This window comes from Cyanistes caeruleus, chromosome 6, assembly GCF_971803275.1.
Source record: "Cyanistes caeruleus chromosome 6, bCyaCae1.hap1.1, whole genome shotgun sequence".
NCBI lineage: Eukaryota > Metazoa > Chordata > Aves > Passeriformes > Paridae > Cyanistes > Cyanistes caeruleus.
In genome coordinates, this window is record NC_141706.1 from 23,925,330 (window position 1) to 23,945,704 (window position 20,375).

A 20,375-nucleotide genomic window follows, 5' to 3' on the forward strand; every position below is an offset into this window, starting at 1 on the left:
TAATGGGCTGGAGATAAATTTAGAATTGGAGATGAAGTACTTGGTTGATATATATATACATTTACAGTCTAAGCAGCCAACAAGTAAAAAGATCATGAAAACAGAAGGTGGTGACAGAAAATAACGTGTGACTGCATGATCCCCATAGCAGGAACTCATTAATTGTGTGTAAATGGAAACGGGCCCTTGGAGTTCAGACTGCTGGAATAAAGAAGATAGTAGAAAACAACAGCTCAAACCTTTGCAGTTCCTGCATTTGTCCTGTGGAAAAGCTTTACACTTAACACCATGGCTTAATGCTCTCTTTTCAGTCCTGTTTTGGCTTTTCAAAGAGATGCTGTCAGCCTAATCCTCTTATGCTTACCCTTACCATATTGACATGAAACAGACAAGTGAAAGCAAAGCAGAGTGAGGTCTCTTTGCCAGCCTGCAGAGATTTGTGGGACCATGGCTACTTATCAGAGCAGCTGGCTTTTTTGCTTTTGCCCCTACACCTGATTGTGTACACAGGTGCACTGTTGCAGCTGCCAGGATAAGGCTTCCCAGGATGTAAGAGCACTTTCTTGTGATATGATTCCAAAATACCTTATAGATTATGTGCAAAAAGTCACTTGTTCACTAAGAGGCTGGAGCCAATAAGCCCCCAGGCAGTCTTATTTCACAGCCTTCCTCATCTCATGGCCCCCTCAGGATAACCCATTATTTGCATTTATGCTGCAGTTTCCAGCAGTCACTTACAAAAGGTGGCTGCTCCCAGACCTTCTATTTAGAGACAGAAGATATTCTGACAAAAAAGGGGGATGTAAGTAAAAACTTTTTGGAAGTTCTGGTCTCATTTAGGTCTGGTATCAGACAGGTTTAAAAACTAGCACCATGCCCCTTTAGACTGTAAGTCTCTGGGTCTTCCAACAGGACATTTAATTATTGTGCTGAGAGACAACAAAAGACCTTCCAGTGATACACCCCACCCTGCTGCTTACCGTTGTCCAAGCTTAGCCTGCTCAAATTCTGTGCCACTTTGTCATCCTTGAAACAGAAATTCCACCCTTTCCTGATTACAAAAAATATACATTACAATTAAGTACTTGTGCTATCAGTTTATAGCAGGGGAAATGAGTAATAATTTGTTTGGTCAAAACTGCGGAGTGATTAGTTCTGTAATGCAGGAACATCCAGCTGGAACCATGCCAGACCACAAGGATTAAAAGCAAACAGATTCCCAGCTCTAGTGAAAAGGATGCATGGGACATTAATAAAATAAAGGTTTAGTTCTATGAATACAGGTAACAAGGTAAGAACTCATCTCCTCTGAAAGTACTACACCCCCAGCTGCTGGGGAAGTGTCTCCCCTTTTTCTCCTCCATGGCTCTGCCTTCCCTAATCAGCTCCACCTCTGGCTGCTTAAAGGAGGTAAAAAAAGACCGGAATTAATTTCTCCTGAGCTGCCTCCAAGACATGAGTTCCTGGTTAATTCTCTCCCTGTTTGAAAGACCCCTGTGTGCCACCATGGGGGACAGGCCACTTCCTGAGCAGTGAGAACTGAAGGTCACACTAGGATCAGTGATTGAAGATGGGAGGCTAAAGCTCCTGAAAAAAAATCTCTCAACACAACCACTTTTAAGACAGCATTTCTTTATTGCCTGTACTGGTTGCACACTAAGAAAACATACTTGAGGTTGTACATTAGAAGAACCTGATGGTTCTCGCCATTGCAGTATGACAGCACTGATAAAGGTAATACACAGAACTGGCCTGTATTTGTGTGTCAGGCAAATTTCACACTTTTGTCTCGGGTGTGCTGTGTAAAGAGTGTGGGAGGTGCATGGTCAGAACACCTTAGCATGGATCTCCCCTCCCAAACATCACCTCTTGCAAACACGAGCAGTTCCCTTGGCAGCACTGTAGGTCTGAACTCCAGGCTCCACACAGCTGCCCTGGTTCCCTCAGGGCCTCTTACAACTTTCTGATTCCCAGTTGCTGGAAGGCGTTAGTGCAGTTGGAAAGTGGGAGCCACAGCCAGCCAACAGTAAGGACTGAGAAGGATCTTACTACTTTTAGCTCTTCCTTTTACTCAGAAATCCTGCTCTTCCAGAGAAAAACTTCCTCTTTCCTATCAGAAGTAAAGGGTACTGGGAGGAATGATGGAAATTCTTTGTAACACTGATAGGCTGTAGGTGACTCAGAGCACTTTTCCTGCATGGGATATTCCCAGGGAAATTTGTGCAATAAACAGACATTCAGAGTAACCACCTCATCCCAAGAGAGGAAAGACCTTGGACAAGCACAGCCCTTCCCTATGCCATAAGGTCTGGGGGCTGCGTCACAGCTGCAGTATCACATCTTGTGCCTAAAATGTCAATCACGTACAGAAACAGCCTCAAAGACAAAAGGGGAAAGGGCACTAATAAAAATCTCACTTAATCCCAAGGCTTTGAGAGCCACTGAGTGGCAAACCAGAAAGCATCACAGCTCCATGCCCAGGCACAGCGGCAGCTATGCCAACCAGGAGCACTTCTGTAGGGGTGGGGACAGTTCCCACCTCTGCCCGTGCTTCTCCTCACCCCACCCCTTAGTGACAAGAAGGGCCCTTCCCAATGGGAACAGATTCAGTCCGGCTCTATCTCAGCCCTTCAGCAATAAAGTGAGGCTGTTGCTCAAGGTCCCTGCAAGAGAAAAAGGTACATTTCATAGAGGCATTGTGCTTCCAGCCCAGGTGCATTTAAAAGCACTCTGGTGGGACCTTTCAGGACTGTGGGAAAGGCAGTTCCAAATTGCTGGAGATTCTTCAGGAAAGAATAAGAATGGGAGGAAACAGGCAGCATTCAGCCTTAAAACAGGCTATATATGGCTGCCCTGGTTTGTACAGCACAGCTCCCGCAATGGGCTATGAATCAGCAGCACACAGCAGTGCCTGCGGGTCCCAGGGCAACTGCTCTGTGTTCGTAAACATACACAGGACACTGCTAGGACAGTGAAAAGGTCCATAGGGGTGACAAAGCAATGAAAGCCATTTGGATGACTTGTCCTATCAGTTCATACTATAATCACATATGGAATCTATTAACTACAATATTGACAAGTCCAACCCAATCCTGCAGTAAATCCAGGGCCCTATCCAGATCTTGCAGAAAGTGGTGGAAGCATTCTCACTCACCAGAGTGGGCTCTCAGCTGAGCACTGCTGTGGCAGAACCAAGAGGAGATGCTTCTCTCCGAGACAGATGGATCACTACTTAGAGCTAGCCCAAATTTAAAATAATTTTACTGTCTTACGTGGAAATTCTATTGAATACAGACCCAACTTTCCTCTGCTCTCTGCTGCTAGGCCACTTCTTTGCCATAAAGAACATCAACAAGACTGCATCCCTTTACAGGGAAGCAACCTCTCCAGACAGAAGGCCCAGTCTGTGTTACTAGCTATGACCAGCCAAATTCCCCCAAAGAAGCAGAGGCCTCCAGAGACCAGGGCTGCATGCAGACTTAATATGCATGTTAATGTGCATATAATATGCAGATAATATGCACATTTTGGCCTGATTCATGCCTCAAAATTCACAGACTAGGAAAAGCTGCACCTTCCCCAAGTCTCTAGAGAGCTGGTATCATCAAATTCAGCTTTCTTGAAAGGAACCCCCAGTTTCATGCTACAGCATTGGCACGTCTCTTGCTGACACATTGGTGTGCTTTATGTGCAGCACCCTCTCCTCCTGCTGATATCCTCCAGCTGCAGGGCATTCTCCCTCTGCCTGTCTTCTTGTGCTGTCAGCAACCTGGAAAGAACAGCACAGATCAAGAACACAACCTGGTTACTGAGATCTTCCCGCCAAGGCACTTGCCTCTGCCCTTTGCTCTCCGCCAGCCATTTAGGATTTGCATTTAGGATTGTAAGTGACAGGCCTAAAGACCCAACTTCTCTGGAAGCTGGGCAAGATAAACCACACACAGAGAACGAGCATGAATTTCCAGAGAACAGGGAGAGAAACTGGACACATACAAGAGGGGGTACCATGGTTTAGTAATTTGAGCACCAATGTGAGTGGCCTGTGCCTTATTCCCAAGATTCTCATAGATGTCAGAATCCCAGGCTGCTTGCTCCACCTCTCTGAGCCATCTTAATCAGTGGCATGGTAATAAAACATGCTGAAGGCATGTGCTATGGGAGATATGATACCTGGTAAGTAAATCCTCCCAGTTAATGAACAGTTAAGTCCTGCTGTGGCTTTTAAATAGATGATGCAGGAGGAGGTGAAGAAATAAAAGAACACAAAAGGATAGTTTTCATGCCAGATTTGAAATACTTTCTTTCCAGAAACTAACCATTTGGGTTTCTTTTTTAAACTAAAACTTTTAGAGCAAATTTCTTTCAGCTGAACAGTATCTTATCTCTTAAAACTACTGCCACTGAAATAGCTCAATCTCTAAAGTGCTTATTAAGATAGGGAAGAAAGAACCCTTAGAGCTAAATGAAGACTTCAAACTGAAAAAACCAGCTTAAAATCTGGGACAGTATGCAAGGTTTTTGTGATGAAATATTTGAATCAAACTCCTAATCTTGCAACAGCCAGTTCTACTAGGTGAAGCTTTGTGTGTAGAGTCCAGTCAACACTTGGTGCTCTCCAGGCACAAAAGACAAAGACCTGGAGTCAGGTCTCTTTTGGGATGTGACAGAAAGTCCGTCTCTGACACCCCCTTCTTCTTCTTCTTGTCCATTCCCCAGGAGAGCCCACACCAATCACCTCCAGCAGGGGAAGTGTCCCAGGCTCCTGTTCACTGACCTGGCCATGTGCAGCATGGGCTCCATGATGTTGTAGCCAGTCATCGCGCTGCACTCATAGAACACAGCCTTGTACTCCTGCCAGAGAGCACAGCAAGCACCCACGGTGACTGCCAGCTCTCCACCATCACCATTCACCCACAGCCTTGGGAGCTAGCCCACCCTCATCCCCAGGAACCCTGCCAAGAGGCATTGGAGCCAGGAGGGTGGCTGCTACCCTGCTGGGGTGCACACCCTGCTCACTAACCCAGGAGAAGGAGATGCTTTTTCAGCATTGGGGGCCAAGCCAGAGTGTCCAAAAGGGAGCACTGTGGGAGTTGTTTGGGAAGAGAAAACATCTGTCCTGGGTACTTTGATTCCCTTACCTTTTTGTTGCAAGTCCAGAAGGCAAGAAACACCTCTGAAACCCTGTCTCCCCCACCCAGGGGCCAAGGTGCCACTAGGCAGGCAGACAGGGGAGTGAGGAAAGAGGCAGGATGATGTAGCATTAGGGAAGCCCTCAAATGGGAAATCAGCTATGCATGTTCCCCTCAGAAAGACTGTAATGAGGCATCAAGCCTCAAGAGAAACACATGAGCCTGCTCAAGTGCCATTTTCTGCCACATACAGGCCACCACCTCATCCTCTCTTGTACCAGAGGGACCTGGGTGCATGGCCACACTGGAGAAACGGGGTGGGAGGGAAAGGGAAGGTACCATACTGGAAAATGGCTCCAAGAAGGGCTTTCTGCCAGCCAGACTACCCCTGCTCCCAGCTGGAGGGTGGCTGCATAGCAGGTCAAGCAGCAGAGCACCGTGTCACACCTTCGCCAGCCTTTCACCCTCCACCTTGGGTACATTCCGGGTCTCTCTCTGCACAGCATCCAATTTATTTCCAAGCAGAAAGACCACAGCTCCATCCTCTATACCTTCCTGCAAAAGAAATAAAGACCCCTGGAGACCCAGACTCAGAGTAGATCCTTCCAGCTCAAACAAACAAGATCTTCAGTGGCAGCAGGATCAGGCCCATTAGATCATTAAAGGGCCATTCCTTCAATAGTCCCAGGGATTTGTGAAAGGAAGCTTGAACGAGGGGAACATTCCAAATGTTTGGTATGTTGAGCTGGGATGGTGAGAGAGGGGAGACAGGACACAAGTGCCTCTCCAGAAAATAAGAAGCCTGAAGAAAATCAGCTTTCTCCATAGGCATTTTGGAATTTGTGATCTGGCAGATCTTCTTAATAAGTTCAGTAATTTTTATATGTGCAGTACTGTGTCTAATGTGCTGTCTTAAACTCAATGAAAATCCACTGTCTGAAGCAAGTTAAGCAACCTTCACCCCTTGTAAGCAGTCTCTGTAGGAACTGTTACTCCTAGGCAATTCCTGGAGACTCTTACCTCTGGTCAAACTCTCTATAGCTCCACTGGCTCACTAGAACATGGTCAGAGTAAGAACAGGGCTCAAAGTTATTTCCACACTCAAGTGCCCTGGATGACATACAGAACCTGAACAGCTTCAAAACAAAATAAATACACAGATGGGGAGAAGAAAAGGAGAGATTAAAATATACAGACTTCATGTGGTTTGATTTTCTGTGTGCTCAGTTTAGCCTTCCTCCCGAAAGGAACCTGATTTTCAGAGGCTGGTTAGTTCTTAAGATCTTAACCTGTGATCTTTCAGAGTCCAAAGACATAAGTGGTTGGTTGTTTGTTTTATTTCCCAACAGGCTTGTGGAAATCAACAATATTAGAATTCTCCAACCTATACTTACTCATTCCACTGAGATCTTGGCTTTTTGAAACTCAGCACAATCAAAACAAAACTGCCCTTGAAAACTTCCCTTCACCTCTTGATCATCTATACACAACTAATTTAAAGAGAGGCATTTTTGTATTCCCAAGAAGATATAAGCCACAGATAAATGCTCTCAGTGAGTGTTTGAAAATAAAACACCCAACAGTATTAATATATTGTTACCAAATTTTAAAATAAAAAAGGAAATAAAAAGGACCACCTCCCTTTCCTGTGCATAGGCCAGAAACCAGGAGACCTCCCTGCCTGAGCACAGATGGGATGTGGCCACATTTAGGAGATGTAGCCAGTGCACATGGGCTGCTTACAAACACACAGTATTGTGCTGGCAGGTCCCACCATGTTCTGCCACTGAAACAGCCCTCCATGATTTAATGGGCTACCACTGTCTTTGTTACTTTCAACACAAAGCCTCTGGTTCCAAACTGACCGCCACAGTCATCTGCTTTGATAATTCAGCTTCACAAGGTCTACAGGACTTCACCCTGGGGCACTGAAAATTGTCGCTTCCTGACAGACTGTTGGAGCTGGTGGGGAGCAAGGGAGCACCAGCAGCACTGGAGGCCAGGTCCCACTCTCACCTGGATGCTGCTCATCCAGTTCCGCACCGCCAGGAAGGAGCACTCGGCCGTAATGTCGTACATCACCAGGATCCCGTCTGCCTTCCGGAAATACTGCTTGGTGATGCTTCGAAACCTGAGCCCAGGCAAAACCAAAGGCACTCTCAGAACCACGGCTGTGCAAAGGGCAGGTAACAGAGCGAGATTATCTGATAGTGCAGGCTCTCTGCAAGGTCTGCAGCCCCTGTTCATGACGTGTCCCTCAGGGCTGGTGTCTACCAGAGGTGACAGATCCCTGCACCTTTGAGACAGGCCAGGCAGCCATGGGTAAGTAGGAATCTTGCCAAATGCATGGTGCTGAGAAAGCAAGAAAGGAGACCTTTGCAGGTCAGGAAGAAAGAAGCGGAAGAAACTGTTTGGGTGGGATAGGAAAAGGTAATTTCCTATTAAAGGAGAAACTGATAGAGAAAACATGATCTTTCTCTGTAGTTTGGAAGAATCTGCAGACTAAGCTGTATCACAGTCCAAACTGGGCATGCATAATGTCTTCCCCAGGGCTGCCAAAATAGCAATTAAGAACTTAGCATCAGTACACTCCATTTCCACTACTGAATCTATAAACCAATGGCATTATATATAAAAAAAATCAGAAGCTAGGCACAATTTCCAGGAAAAACTCCTGCCAGACATCTACTTTTTGCTGTCTGTTCCATTTAAAACCACAGGCTTGTATTTTGTGACTAAATCACAACCAAAGTAAACCAAACAAAAAAATAAATCAAACCAAACCACCAGAACAACAAACCCAAACCTTAGAATCTGTAAGCACTTTGTGACAGACCCATGATATAACCGCACTGATTGCAAACTACTGATGGAATTAACAATGTAATTTGGGAATTAATAAATGTAACACAAGTCCTGAGATCTCACTTAAGAACTGTGTATTTCCTACATAGGATAAACTCTTATTACAACCCGAGAAAACCTACAGCTGTTACCTTCCTGTACTCTTCAGATAGTTACCTGAAGCTGTTCTTTCTCACTACAATAAGGACAGGATATTCTGGCACCTACCCAACTGAGAAAGCACAGACTGTATCCTTGGCAGTCAAGGTGCACCTCTGGAACTGCCAGGCAGGCAAGATGCTCCAGAAGAATCATCAAAGGTAGCATGCATCAGTCTTGCATGCTCCAAGGGGTTCTTCCATCTCTTCCTTAGATATTTACAGTTGGACACCCTCTAGTTAGAAGTAAATAATATTCTTCCAGAAGAAGAAAAGGCTTTTTCTTCTTCCCAGGTCTCCTATTTGATATCAGCATTGAGCCAAATTCTCCCTTGTGGGTACACATCTAAGACCTGCTAGTGCTGCACGGGCCTGTGCTAAAGGTCCTTCTGCAGAGACAATATCTTGAATTTGGCCTCTGCTGCAATCTGGCCTCAATAAAATGTCACATTTTATGTCATAGCAACTCCCCTTACTGTTCAGTTTCAGCACTGAAATAACCACAGGAGTCCCCTCGGAAATAATTATTTCTTCAGCATGAAGGCTAACTTTGGAAGAGAGAGTTACTTTTCAATAGATACTCCTACTTAGTACATTCCCACCAGCTCTGCATGGTCTAACTGACTGAGACAGCATCATTGGCACAGCGGAGGATTAGAATATTCCCATGACCTTGGCTGCCCCCTGAAGGCCTGCCCCCATAACATATTTAGCTCAAAATGCCCAGTACTTATTTTTGTCAGGCCCTTGAGATTCATGGTCCCCATGAAATAGCTTTTCATCCTAAGCTTCTAATTATATCCTAAATAAAATGTAATTTACATGGAGGCAGTGATGGGCCTTCATCTCTAGTAGCAGATGAGGGTCAAATGTGTCCTCTACTTCTCTGGTCCTCACCAACACTGCTGGTAACACCTAGATGTATCCCATGCTTTTGAAACTAGAGGTCTGCAAATGGGGAACCAGTGTTTACTGTCACAAAAAGCTGCACAATCCCTCTACCAAGGATTATCACTTCCACAAGTCTATCAGCAGAAGGGACAGTGAAAGGGGCCAATAACCTCACTGACAGAGTCCAGCAGGATAGTTCAAATCACCTTCACCCCAGAGGTCATGTTAATTCAGCTGGCTTTGACAGCTGAATCAGATCTGGAAAGGTTCACAGTCCTTTCCACCCTGTGAACTCCATGACATACATCTATGCACTGACTGCTTGGAGCCACAAGCATGCAGATCAGACACACGGAAAACTACTTTTCTGTCAATCCTCAGAGCAATCTCTCCAGGCCCTGCTTCACAGTCACAGCTTCTAGAAATCTCTGGAAGAAACCTGTGCTGCAGGTTCAGCACTGGCATAGCTGTAATGACCTGTCTGGTCCTTCTGAAGCTGATGGTATGCCCAGGGACAGAAACCAGCTGCATGCTCTCTTGCCCTTTCCTCCACTGAGCCTGGCAGTCATCACTTACCTCTCTTGTCCAGCTGTATCCCACAGCTGTAAGGCAACCTGGGTGTTATCCACCATTAGGCTCTTCACCTGGTAGTCGATACCTGTCAGGAAGGTGACAATGACTATGAGGAAGGATGGGGAGAGAGCAGCTTGCCATTAAAATGGCCAGAACAACTCCATTTCGTTCAGGGAAATTGCAATATTGATTCAATACTGGGAAAGGGACCATCCTTACCTCTAGCTGGGCTATAATACAGGCAAAGAAGCATTTTCCTAACTTCCTTACCCAGACGAGCCAGGCACCCTATTACTTACCAATGGTTGCATTGAGCTCAGCCAAGAACCTGTCATAGCAGAAGCGGTGGATGAAGGAACTCTTCCCAACACCGGAATTCCCTACAAACACCACTTTAAAGATGCGATCTGGGGAACAGCTGGCTGGTTCCAGTGCTTGGAGCTACAATGGAAAAAAAGCATGAAGTTCTGAAGAGCCCAGCTGCAGGCAGTGCTTTGATTTAGGGATTGGACCCCTGCACTGTGAATCTGTGGAGCTGGAATTTGATAGGAAGAGAGTCAGACACCCTCAAGTCCCTAGCAGGTAGCAGGTGTTTGAGGAATAACCCCAGGTAACTGCACTCACCCTGGTTTCGGTGCCAACAGGCTGGGCTCGGGGAGGCAGCAGAGCAGCATCTAAGCCATCTGCATTTTTTCTGCAGTCAGAGTCACCCTTCAAAGTCATCTTAAACCACTCAGGATCTGCTGCCAAGGGCCATCTCTCCTCATCTCGGCTGTTCTCTCCAAAGTTTGTGCTGCCTCCTTCTCCTGTCTTCATCCATACCCCGTTGCCTGGGAAGTATTTACAGTTCTTCCTGTTGGGTTCTTCCACTGCCACATCCACTGGGAAGGTGAAGGGAAGGTCCGCAGAGGCCAGTTGTCTGTATTGAAGTCCACAGGCAGCACAGATAGGGTGGGAGGGAGTGAGGAGATAGGGAAAGAAGGAGGTTCCCCAACAAACCAATGCAATCCAATTAGTGTATATGAAGCTCTCACAGGAATTCTATATATTCACTCCCCACACTCCCTGTGACCAAAGCATCAGTGGCTCCCCTAGGAAAAGAGAGACAGTTCACCAGAGCTGTGCTGTACTCGTATGTGCTGACAAATATTTCATACATTTTAATAAAAATTGCCACTTTGGTTTTTCAAGAATTCTTATTGCTTCCCCCAGGAGTGAAAAAATGAGGCAAAACATACAAAATGAAAGCTCATTTTTTTAAAAAAAAAAAAGAGGAAAAAACCCCCCAATAATTACCCCTGTGTTTTTGTCACTAAATACCATACAAAAAGAAATAACAGACCTTGCCCACACAAGAGCAGGCTGATGCACTGGGGGTAGAGCTGATGTGGCAAGTTGGAGAACAACCTTCACAAGAACACCTAAAATAACCAATTTAAACTAGTGGAATCAAAGCTGGAGAGCAAGACAACATCACTGGTTTTCTATGGTTAAAGAACTAGACAAGGAGTGCAAAGACCTAGAATTAAGCTGAAGATATTTAACCACCACAGATCTCTCCGTTGCTTTCACTAGTCAGAAGACTGACTGCATTTGGAAGCAAATTAGAGTGACCAGAGTATACTACAGTCAGTCTCTTCAGAGGCAGGACATTCCACCTTGCTCTGCAACATTTTTCTCTTTCTATTAGTGCATGAATCCAGATAATTCTTCCTTCTCACTCCAGCAAGTACACTTCATCTGGCTTGCAAAATTTACCTGCTGCCCATGCCTATACTTTGTTCTATGAAAGGGAGCTCATATTCCTGGTTGCTCTCCCTGCATTTACCCCAAATGCCAATCCAGAGCGAGGCCAGCTGGAACTTCTGCCTCTTGAAAATGGACACATACTCTCAGGCTCTGGGGAATGGTACCCATCTCCCAGGACTGGCAAAATCACACAATGAGTGGTATCAAGACCCTCTTTAGTGGGAGCAAAGGAACAAACACAAAACACTGAACAGTGACCCCAGATCTAATGGATTTTTTTTCATGTTTCTCAAACAATGTGGTGTGACACAGCACTGGGACAGAGACAGGGCCAACAACTACTTCTCCCGTTCTCTCATCAACTTCATTGCCAAACTTCTCCAGCTGTTAAAACTTTCCAGGAGGTTTATTCCATGCAGCTAGAAGGATATTTGCAAGAAATAATTGGGAAGATGGGAGAAATTGGTTCTCTGATATTGGAAATTGATTCCATGGATAGAATATGCCAGTCACACAACCATGAAAGAGCTCTGCCTTACACCTCACCAGGCAACCTCCCACCATGGGCTCAAGAATCAGCCCTCCTCCACAGTCTACCCAGTTTTCTATAAGTCCATGAACCAAGGAGCCTTCAGCTAAATCCTTAAACAACACTACCAGAATTGCAAGCATTAAGGGTGAGTCGAAACTGGAAGAAACTGAGCCTAGACCTATGTCTCTGGCTGGCAACCAGGAGAAACTGAGGAACAATGGAACTTTCTGCAGAGACCTGGTAAGAAACAGGGGAGCACACTGCCTTTAAAACTTGTTTGGGGCCAGCATTTCAGGTGAGATCCAGCTCCAAGACAGGTCACTGTATATTCTGCATGTAGAGTAGAAAAAAAAAGAAAAGGCCTTGGCCACACATATGTGATGCCTGCCTTAGCTTAAAGGAAGCCTGGTGTGCCAGGTGAGCATCTGCATAGCCATAGAGGGAGATGAGCACGATAAACCCACGTGCAGCCAGGCGCTCTCCTTGAGGCTTTCAGCTGCCAGAAAGAACCCAACCCTAGTGCAATTACTGCCCTCTCCTATGCCCCAGGGATATGGACTCTTGCATGATGCACCAGTGGACAGGCTTTGTGCCTGAGGACAAACTGGCACACTTGGGAGTTGTTCCAGTCATTTCAACAGAGTTGTCTGACTCAGAAAGAGGCAGCCTTTGTGACTCCCACCCCATTAACAGTCACAGACTTTCTAGTGATACTTAGATTTGCTCCTCCATTGCTGCAGGCAGAAGCAGCAACACGGCCACCACCTCCCTGTGGAAATTAGTGAACAGTATCCTCAGCTTCATGCTGAGCCAAAACCACCTGATTCCAAGAGACAGCTAAAGCCACCATGTAGGGAAAGCTACACCCCACCACATTCCCAAAACTAGCCAGCACCAAGGTGGGAGAACCAGACACAGGACACAGCTTGACGGACAGGGTACTGCAGTGGGCATGGACTAACACCATGGACACAACACAGACACCCATCTAACCGTTTGACAGGCTTGTCCTCCAGCAGGTAACTGCCTAGCACTGACCCTTTCTTCAACAGGGGCTTTTTGTTCTGAGGCACCTGGAAGTTGAAAAGAGAAGGAATGAAGAATGTGATTACAGCCCCAGTTCAACCACTCGCCACCTCTTGTAGAGCACTTTGGGGAGGCAGGGCTGGAGCCCTGGCAGCCCCACACCATGCAGTGGTAATGCCTCACTGGAAGGTTCAAAGAGGTGAGCACTGGGTTTGCTTTGCCCAGTTCAAATAATTTAATTTTTTTAAGAAGCCATCACTGTTGCTGCTTTCTCCTTCACTTTTAAATCCATCCAAGTGGTGATGTCCCAGACTGAATTCTTCCTCTAGCTAGCCAGAGTTTTTATTTCTGTGGCTCGTTCTCCACTTGGTCTCACAGCTGAATCTCTCTTTCCCCACTTGCCTCTTTCTTATGCTGATGTTTTGTGGGGCAGACCAATTGCCCCTTTCTCAAAAGACACTAGTACTCTTCTTCGACCTGCACTCACCTAGAGCTGCACATCACAGGAAAAGAAGGAGGGCAACGTACATGCTCTGCCTTACACCAGCAACCCTCTCCATGCTTTCCTCCTCCTGCTTACCACAGACCAAACACTTCCTACAGCCAGTATTTACCAGCTCCCCAGAGAAGGAGAAAGCAGGACAACACCTCTCCCAACTCTCCTCCCCCCATACAGCAACTCTGCCATTCCCAGCAGTCAGTGCTCTAGCCACACACACAAAATGTGCAGTGAGAGACAGCATGGAAAAGTGCCCATCACATCGGCACTGGGGGAAAGGAAGATGTATTCAGTCTGTGAATCTGAAGATTTCTAACATGTCCTTACAAGTTATTTCTGGGGGAAAAGGTAGAGGAAGAAGGGTTTGCAGTCTGCCAGATCTGCCTCTCACAGCAATTTTGAACTGACCAAACACCTGCAGGCAGCTCTGGACAGGTCTTCCTTCATGCTTCCCACAGCCAGGAAGACTACAAAGATTATTTCTTCAAAAATCCTTACTGTAGGCTTATTCTAAAAGGCAAAAAAATTAAGAAGCTGTTCTGCTGGTCAGAACTCCCAGAACACTTTTACTGCAATGCAGTCTAACAAAAGGAGACACTCTGGAGTCCACAGAGGGCCTGACCCAACTAGGAGCTTTGCGGGGAAAGAACAAAACATTTTTTACATATAAAACTGATGTTCAAGAGAATCTCCAGCCACAGAAACAATTCAGCACTGAGAGGCTCACAATTGTGGAGCACAAATCTTCCAAGACAAATGACCCCCAAGTGCATAACAATACTCCAGTAAACACAGCCAGGATGCAGTACAGACAACCAGTGGCTCTCCAGCAGGGACAGAAAGGGAAGTTTTCAGTGTTTCAGCAGCTTCACCTGAGGGAACCCTCTAGCAACACAGGAAGAAGGAAATACAGGCCACTGGAACTGAGTCACAACCTTCAAGTCACCTGTGGAGTAAAAGGACTGCCACACAATCTGCTCTGCCACCACCTTACCTGGAGAGGGAACAGCCTGCAGAGCACATACGTGGGTAAGAAAGGAGGAACAATGGGGCATGTTTTGCCATTGGTTCTGCCATGCTTTATTGGCCTGCCAGGTTTGTGTAACATTTGGCTTTTCACCAGGATGATAATGGGACAGATGCGACATCACAGCTGTGTAAAACACAATGACAAGGATTCCACAACAGCACATGTACAAGCATTTTGGATGGGAAGGATTCTGGTTTACCAGTGAAATAAAAATACATGTCAAATGAAGTCAAAGTACCAAAACATTCTTCATGATGAACAGAAATGAAATTTGCTCTGTCAACATAAAGCATGCGAACATAACTCCATAGCCAATGGGTCATGGGTGTGAAACTGAACCTGCAACCCCTGGGTCTTAAAAATACCCATCAGTGGTTTGCACATAGACAGAAATAACCATATATTGCTATCTGTGACACACCTTGTCTTGCCTGGGACAAGATAGTGCCCCAGAGTGAAGTGGGGCTAGGGTCTGCCCACCCTGGCAAGGCCAGAAACTCTTATGAAGAGCAAGGTATTAAGCTGGGAACTGAGAAGAGCAAAGGAGCAGTGACTGGGTTGCTATCAGCCACATACAGCCCAACTCCTCCTTCCAACCACTTCAAAATCTTTGCTATGAGAGAACCTCTGTTCATCACACCTTCATTTCACAGAAATAACTCTTCCCAGCACTAAGAGAGCATATAAGGCCTTGGGTTTCTTTTTAGCCTGTAAAAGCACTGATAGTCTCTGGCAGAGAGTGTGTCACACTCTAGGGATCCCCATCAGAAGGCTGGACTCTCCTTTTTGCTTCTGCAGGGAAGTATTGCTATTTCCTCTCCCCCTTTCTGTGAGACAGGCTGGCGAGCAGACCTTCTGCAGGTATATGGTGATAGCAGCATCTCTGCAAGCCCTTGGAGCCCTGCTTTCCTGTGGACTGAAACAAGAGCAGCCAAAGGAAAAAAACCCAACTTACTACAGCACAGCCTTCAACTGCCCAGCAAGACACAGCCTTGCCAGATGAGCAACGGTGGCAGGAGTTCACCCTGTGCCTCATTCCCTACTGCCAGTGCTGGGAGAAGGGAGAAAGCAGCCCCTCTGTGCTGTGACTCTCCCTACTGGGCTCTCTCTTGGGTCCATCTGCAGCAGCAGGTCTTAGCAGGGGAGCAGGAGAAGAGAACAGAGGAGAAGCAGGCAAGCTTTGCACACAGAGGTACATACCTGAGCTGTGGTCTCCACAGGCCACCCACCCACCCATAGGAACCCACAAGCTCATGAAGCACAATGCATGCAAAGAGGAAAAGAAACCATTTTCTCTGCCTGCTTGCACTGGACTCTGCTACAGAGTGACTGCATTTACGGCTTTTCCAAGAGGGAGCAGGAAGCTCTGGTATACATCCACATAGTTAGCAGCTTTAAAAATTAAGACTTAAGAAAAAAAATCTTCCAGATTTTAGAAACACACATACCTCACACCACTTGCCAAAATTTTTACTGAGATAATTTTATACAGCTCTCCACCAGGAGAACCCCAGCCTCTGGATCGAGCAGGGAATTTTGTCTCATATATGGACACAATCCCTGTGTTTCCTTCCAGAGTCCTTTACACACCAGTCAGAAAGGCTTTCATAGCCTATCACTGTCTTCCCTGCTAGGAAGTAGGAAGTCACCTACTTCCAGATCTTCAGGTGGGGCATGATGGCAGAGCAGGCAAAGACATGGTGGCAGGAATGGGTCCAAGAGGGCAGAGCAGCTGTGCAAGAGACATTTGGGAACACAAACTTTTTAATGAAAAAATAATAAAACTAAAAATAGACCACATATCTGTTCTTATCTTGGTGGCTGGGAAAGGCCAGAGATTGACAGTTCCAGATGAGAGAGATCCGCTTTCTCCTAATTCTCTGGCACAGGGCTCACTGCTGCACCCAGCAGAGTTCACAGGAATGGGGAGCTCCCCAGAGGAACCCCTGAAAACATCTGCTACAAACTCAGGGGGTCAGAAAAAACTTCAAAACCTTCCCATGCTACTCCATGCCCAGTCAGCCAGCAGCACATCTGAAAATCCATCTTCTTCCTCACCACTCAGCTTCAGGATGCATCCAGCTTCTCTCCCCTCCTTGCATGTGCCCAGTGCCTGGCACAGCACACAGACCCCACATGTGCAGCAGGCAGCACCCAATGCAGCCCTGCACAGGGCTGTGTAACAGTCCCCAGCCAACGTGCCTTGGGTTAAACCCAGGCAGCTGGCAGCAGCAACCAGCAGAGCTTGCCTCCAGCACAGACACAGAGGTGCTGCAAAGTCTGTATTAAGCACAACACAGGCCTCGGGTGCTCTTGTCATTGTCCCCCGTGGAAGTGACAGGCCCCCGAGTGGTGACAGCAACAGCAGCAGATGAAAGGAGGGTGGTTGGGAATTAAGGTTTTCTTTCTGAGACTAACCAGCTTCTTGGCTTCAAAAGCATCTCGCTCATCTCGAAGTTTCTTGTTCATTTCTCTGCTCCAAAGGAAAACATAGGAAAGACACAGTGAGATGCTTGTAAAAAATAAAGTAAACCCCAACAATTGAAAGTGAGAACAGAAAGACAGCTTGGGAACAGAGATTAAGATGTTGTTCACAGCTAGACATGTTGGGATCTCCATGTATTCCAGCTGAGGTCATGGGCTCTACATGGTTGCCTTAGCCAGCAGGAAAGACTAAATTCCTCCAGAGAAGGGATTACCTCGTGAAATAACATAGCCCGTAAAGTGCCAGAGCTGGCTAAATTGCACAACTCTGTCTGGACCAAGAAAAACAAGCAGAGTTTAAACACTGCTTGGATACAATCCTGTAGCTTTCCATGGGAGAAATAAGCACAGTGCTGAAACCTCAGCCCCTTACAGGCACAAGAGCTCAGCATTTCCCTCCAGCCTTCACCAGTTCTCACCTGAGGAGCTCCAGCTGCCGAAGGAGGCTTTGTTTCTCTTTCTGCATGTTCTTGGAGACTCTAAACACATCCCTGGGCAAAAGGCATTTTAAAATAAGGGGAAATAAATTAATGGGATAGAAAATACAAACATCCCTCTCTCAGGGGCACTCATGGTATTCTCAAAGACAAGGGCCTGCCTTATGCTAGGAGAATTCAGAGGAAGCAGCACTGTTCTGGGAGCTGGGATGGTTGGGTTGTACCAGAGCTCTCCTTCTCGCCTCCAACATGACAGCAAGCAACTCATCCTCCCCACTTCCTCAGGTGCTAGAAATGGGAAGGATGCTCACTGCCATCAGGATCTGAAACCTCTCAATGTTTTATATAGGTATCATTAGATTTAACCCAGAAATGAGAACAGAATTTATTAGAAGAGGATCTTGAAAGAGAGCATTACAGAGGGGATGGTGAACTGAAAAATATATGGAGAAGCCTCCTTTAGGCTGAGGAACAGCTGTATTTTTGTACTGATTTTCTAGAACATATTTCCCACAAAAGGTAGGCAAAAGGTAGCTATATCACTCTCTGTTTAGGCCTATATGGGCCTAAACATGTAAGGGATGTTTCTTCTTTTCCTCAAAAAGAGACAGAATCTTCTAATGAGACCAAGGCTCCTAACTAGGGATACTTACCCTTTGACTGCTGGCCCACCTTTCTTTCTCTGTCCATGTCTTTGCCCTAACACCTCCCCTTTCCTGTTTTTTCCTCACCTGTCCTTCTGCTCTTGCTCAAGCTGAGCCTCTTTCTGGAGCTTCTGTAACTGCCCCTTCACTGCCTCTAGCTCCCATTTGCTTTTCTCCAGCTCTTCCAGCAGGTTTTCATTCAGGTGCCGGAGCCTCTCATTCTGCACGCGGGTCTCCAGCTGCTCCGAGTTCAGCGACTGCAGTTGATGTTCCAGCTGCAATGGGAGAAAAGGAGGGGTTAAACACAGAGGAAAGGTTTTGTGTTTCAGTCACAACTGTCAAAACAAGCGGAAAAAGCAGATGTAAATGATGAGGCAGAAGGGGGTAAAAACAACCTAAGTATACAGAGCCACCAGTGGCATCGAGAAGGTGAACTGGAAGGAATTCTCTCTCATCATGCCAGCACTGGGGAACCAAGTAATGCAATTAAGCACAGCTGAGGAAGTACTTAAGGCAGCATGAGGAACCCAATGCTGTCAGGCATTGTAGGAATCAGGGTTCAAATGGGGGTCAAAGGAGGACTGGAAAAATCTGGGTGGGAGCAGGGTCACGTCTGTTGGGACTTATTAAGCAGAGGTGTTGGAATGCATCCTCTAGTTTAGGGGCTTCCTGAGCCCATGGCAGCCTAAAGGAGGATATACTGAGTTGCTAGGGGCATCTCACACTACACCTGGAAAGTGAAGTGACTGGGTGGCCTTTACTACTGCTAGAGACAGGACCTTGGGCTAGAGATGTCGTTTAAATGCCACCGAGGCAGAGCTGCACTCCAGGCAGCACAAGCCCCCAGCACAAACCTGATTTGGGAAATTCAAAGCCTACTGCCATGTACTCAGCCAGTGACTCAATTCCTTACAAATGGCTGGCATAGTCTGGGAAAGAGTCAGACAGATGCAGCTGCCAAAACCTCCCATCTCAGATGACAAGTAGGGAATTCCAAGAGGGATCATATCGACACTGCAGTATCCAGCCAGCCACACCCCAGCTAACCAGGGTCCTCTGCTGAAGATGCTGCTCCACAGAAACTGCAGCATCTGTCTGAGAAGTTACAGCCCAAAATAATAGTATGCAATCCATGCTTATAACCAGAGAGAAACACCAAGAATCAGGTCTGATCAGGGTAGCAGGTGGCAGAGTCAGCCTCCACATATACACCTTCAGCTTGCCTTTTCTCTCAGCCTACTTTCTGCCCCTCTCAAAATAAAAACAAAGCAGGACACCATGGCAGAAGATTAATTTTTTTCTTGCTACCCTCCTCTCTGCCAGCACACATGTACAACTGTCAAGAGTAGGAATGAATAGATCTCATCTTTCCTAGGTTCCTTGAAACACAAGCCTTACCTCTCGTCCCTGAGGCTAGAAGGGCAAGCCACACCCAGCTTTGCCTGGAGTCCTCCAGTCCTGTGAACACTGGGGAATATTTCAGCAAGACTACATATGCTGAGCAGTGGAGTTGAGACTGAAGCCAGCAATCCCTGCTTACAGCTTTTGGATCTTTTAATATGGCAAGGAACTGGCTTTAAATGAAGCACGCTTGCTCCTCCCTAAAAAATCTCCATCACGCACAACTCTCCCATTTATGTGGTCTGTCCTTAGAAGCGATGCTGTGGCATAGCACCATCACAGTACTGATCTTCGGCCACAAGAGGGACCCGATTATCCACACAGCTCACTCCAAGCTTCAGAGTTAAGAGCACCAGAACTGATATTTGAGTAAGTGTCCATGCAGCCCAAGTGTTCTGCTCTGACCCTCAGCAAGAGCAGGTACTACCTAGGAATTGTACGCCTGAGCTCCTAACTATGGTACTTTCCCTTCATATACTGCTCCCATCTATGGTCCCTGGACTAGGGATGCTAGAGGCCACATCTCTGACTATTCTTCCTTTCAATGATTATTTACAAGCCTATTATGCATTTGTTTGTCCAATTCCTTTTTGAACTGCCGATATTGCCTGCATCTTGGGGCCAAAAGTCCAGCACAAGTGGCAGTAAAAAGAAGTGTGTTCTTCTAAATCAAATTCATACTGATCTCATTGAGCATCCCTCACCTTTGCTGTTGCAGAGCTTGGGGAATAACAGTTTGGTGAGGACCTTATCCATCACTTTTCTGAGTTCATAAAGCTCACATGTATCTTCCCTTAGCCTCCTTCTCTCCAAAACCTAAAAGTCTAGACTTCCCTGGTTTCTCTTCCTAAGGCAAACTTTTAATTTTCTTAATAATATTAGCACTCTGTACTTTCATGCTTGAGAAGGACACAGTGGAATTAGAAGAGACCAGAACTGCACACACTGAGGCATATAAAAGATGTGGGCAGCAGGAAA

At 46.4% G+C, this 20,375-nt stretch overlaps 1 protein-coding gene across 13 annotated transcripts in view; it reads right to left on the reverse strand.

Moving 5' to 3' along the window:
- Positions 1-1,615: 1,615 nt before the first annotated feature.
- Positions 1,616-20,375, reverse strand: part of CRACR2B (calcium release activated channel regulator 2B) — a 46,814-nt gene continuing 28,054 nt past the window's right edge. For 7 of the 13 annotated variants that reach the window (XM_086895693.1, XM_086895692.1, XM_086895691.1 and 4 more), the window contains 11 exons: positions 18,084-18,271; positions 17,335-17,406; positions 16,850-16,904; positions 12,870-12,949; positions 10,220-10,514; positions 9,895-10,036; positions 9,599-9,680; positions 7,146-7,260; positions 5,577-5,684; positions 4,775-4,851; positions 1,616-3,769 (listed from right to left, as the gene is read on the reverse strand). In XM_086895693.1, the coding sequence (XP_086751819.1) occupies positions 3,685-3,769; positions 4,775-4,851; positions 5,577-5,684; positions 7,146-7,260; positions 9,599-9,680; positions 9,895-10,036; positions 10,220-10,514; positions 12,870-12,949; positions 16,850-16,904; positions 17,335-17,406; positions 18,084-18,271 (1,299 nt within the window). In that variant the 3' untranslated portion in view covers positions 1,616-3,684. Of the gene's footprint in view, positions 3,770-4,774; positions 4,852-5,576; positions 5,685-6,149; positions 6,266-7,145; positions 7,301-9,598; positions 9,681-9,894; positions 10,037-10,219; positions 10,515-12,869; positions 12,950-16,849; positions 16,905-17,334; positions 17,407-18,083; positions 18,272-20,375 lie in introns of those variants that run through there. The other 6 variants (XR_015288706.1, XR_015288705.1, XR_015288703.1 and 3 more) reach the window with 4 other exon arrangements.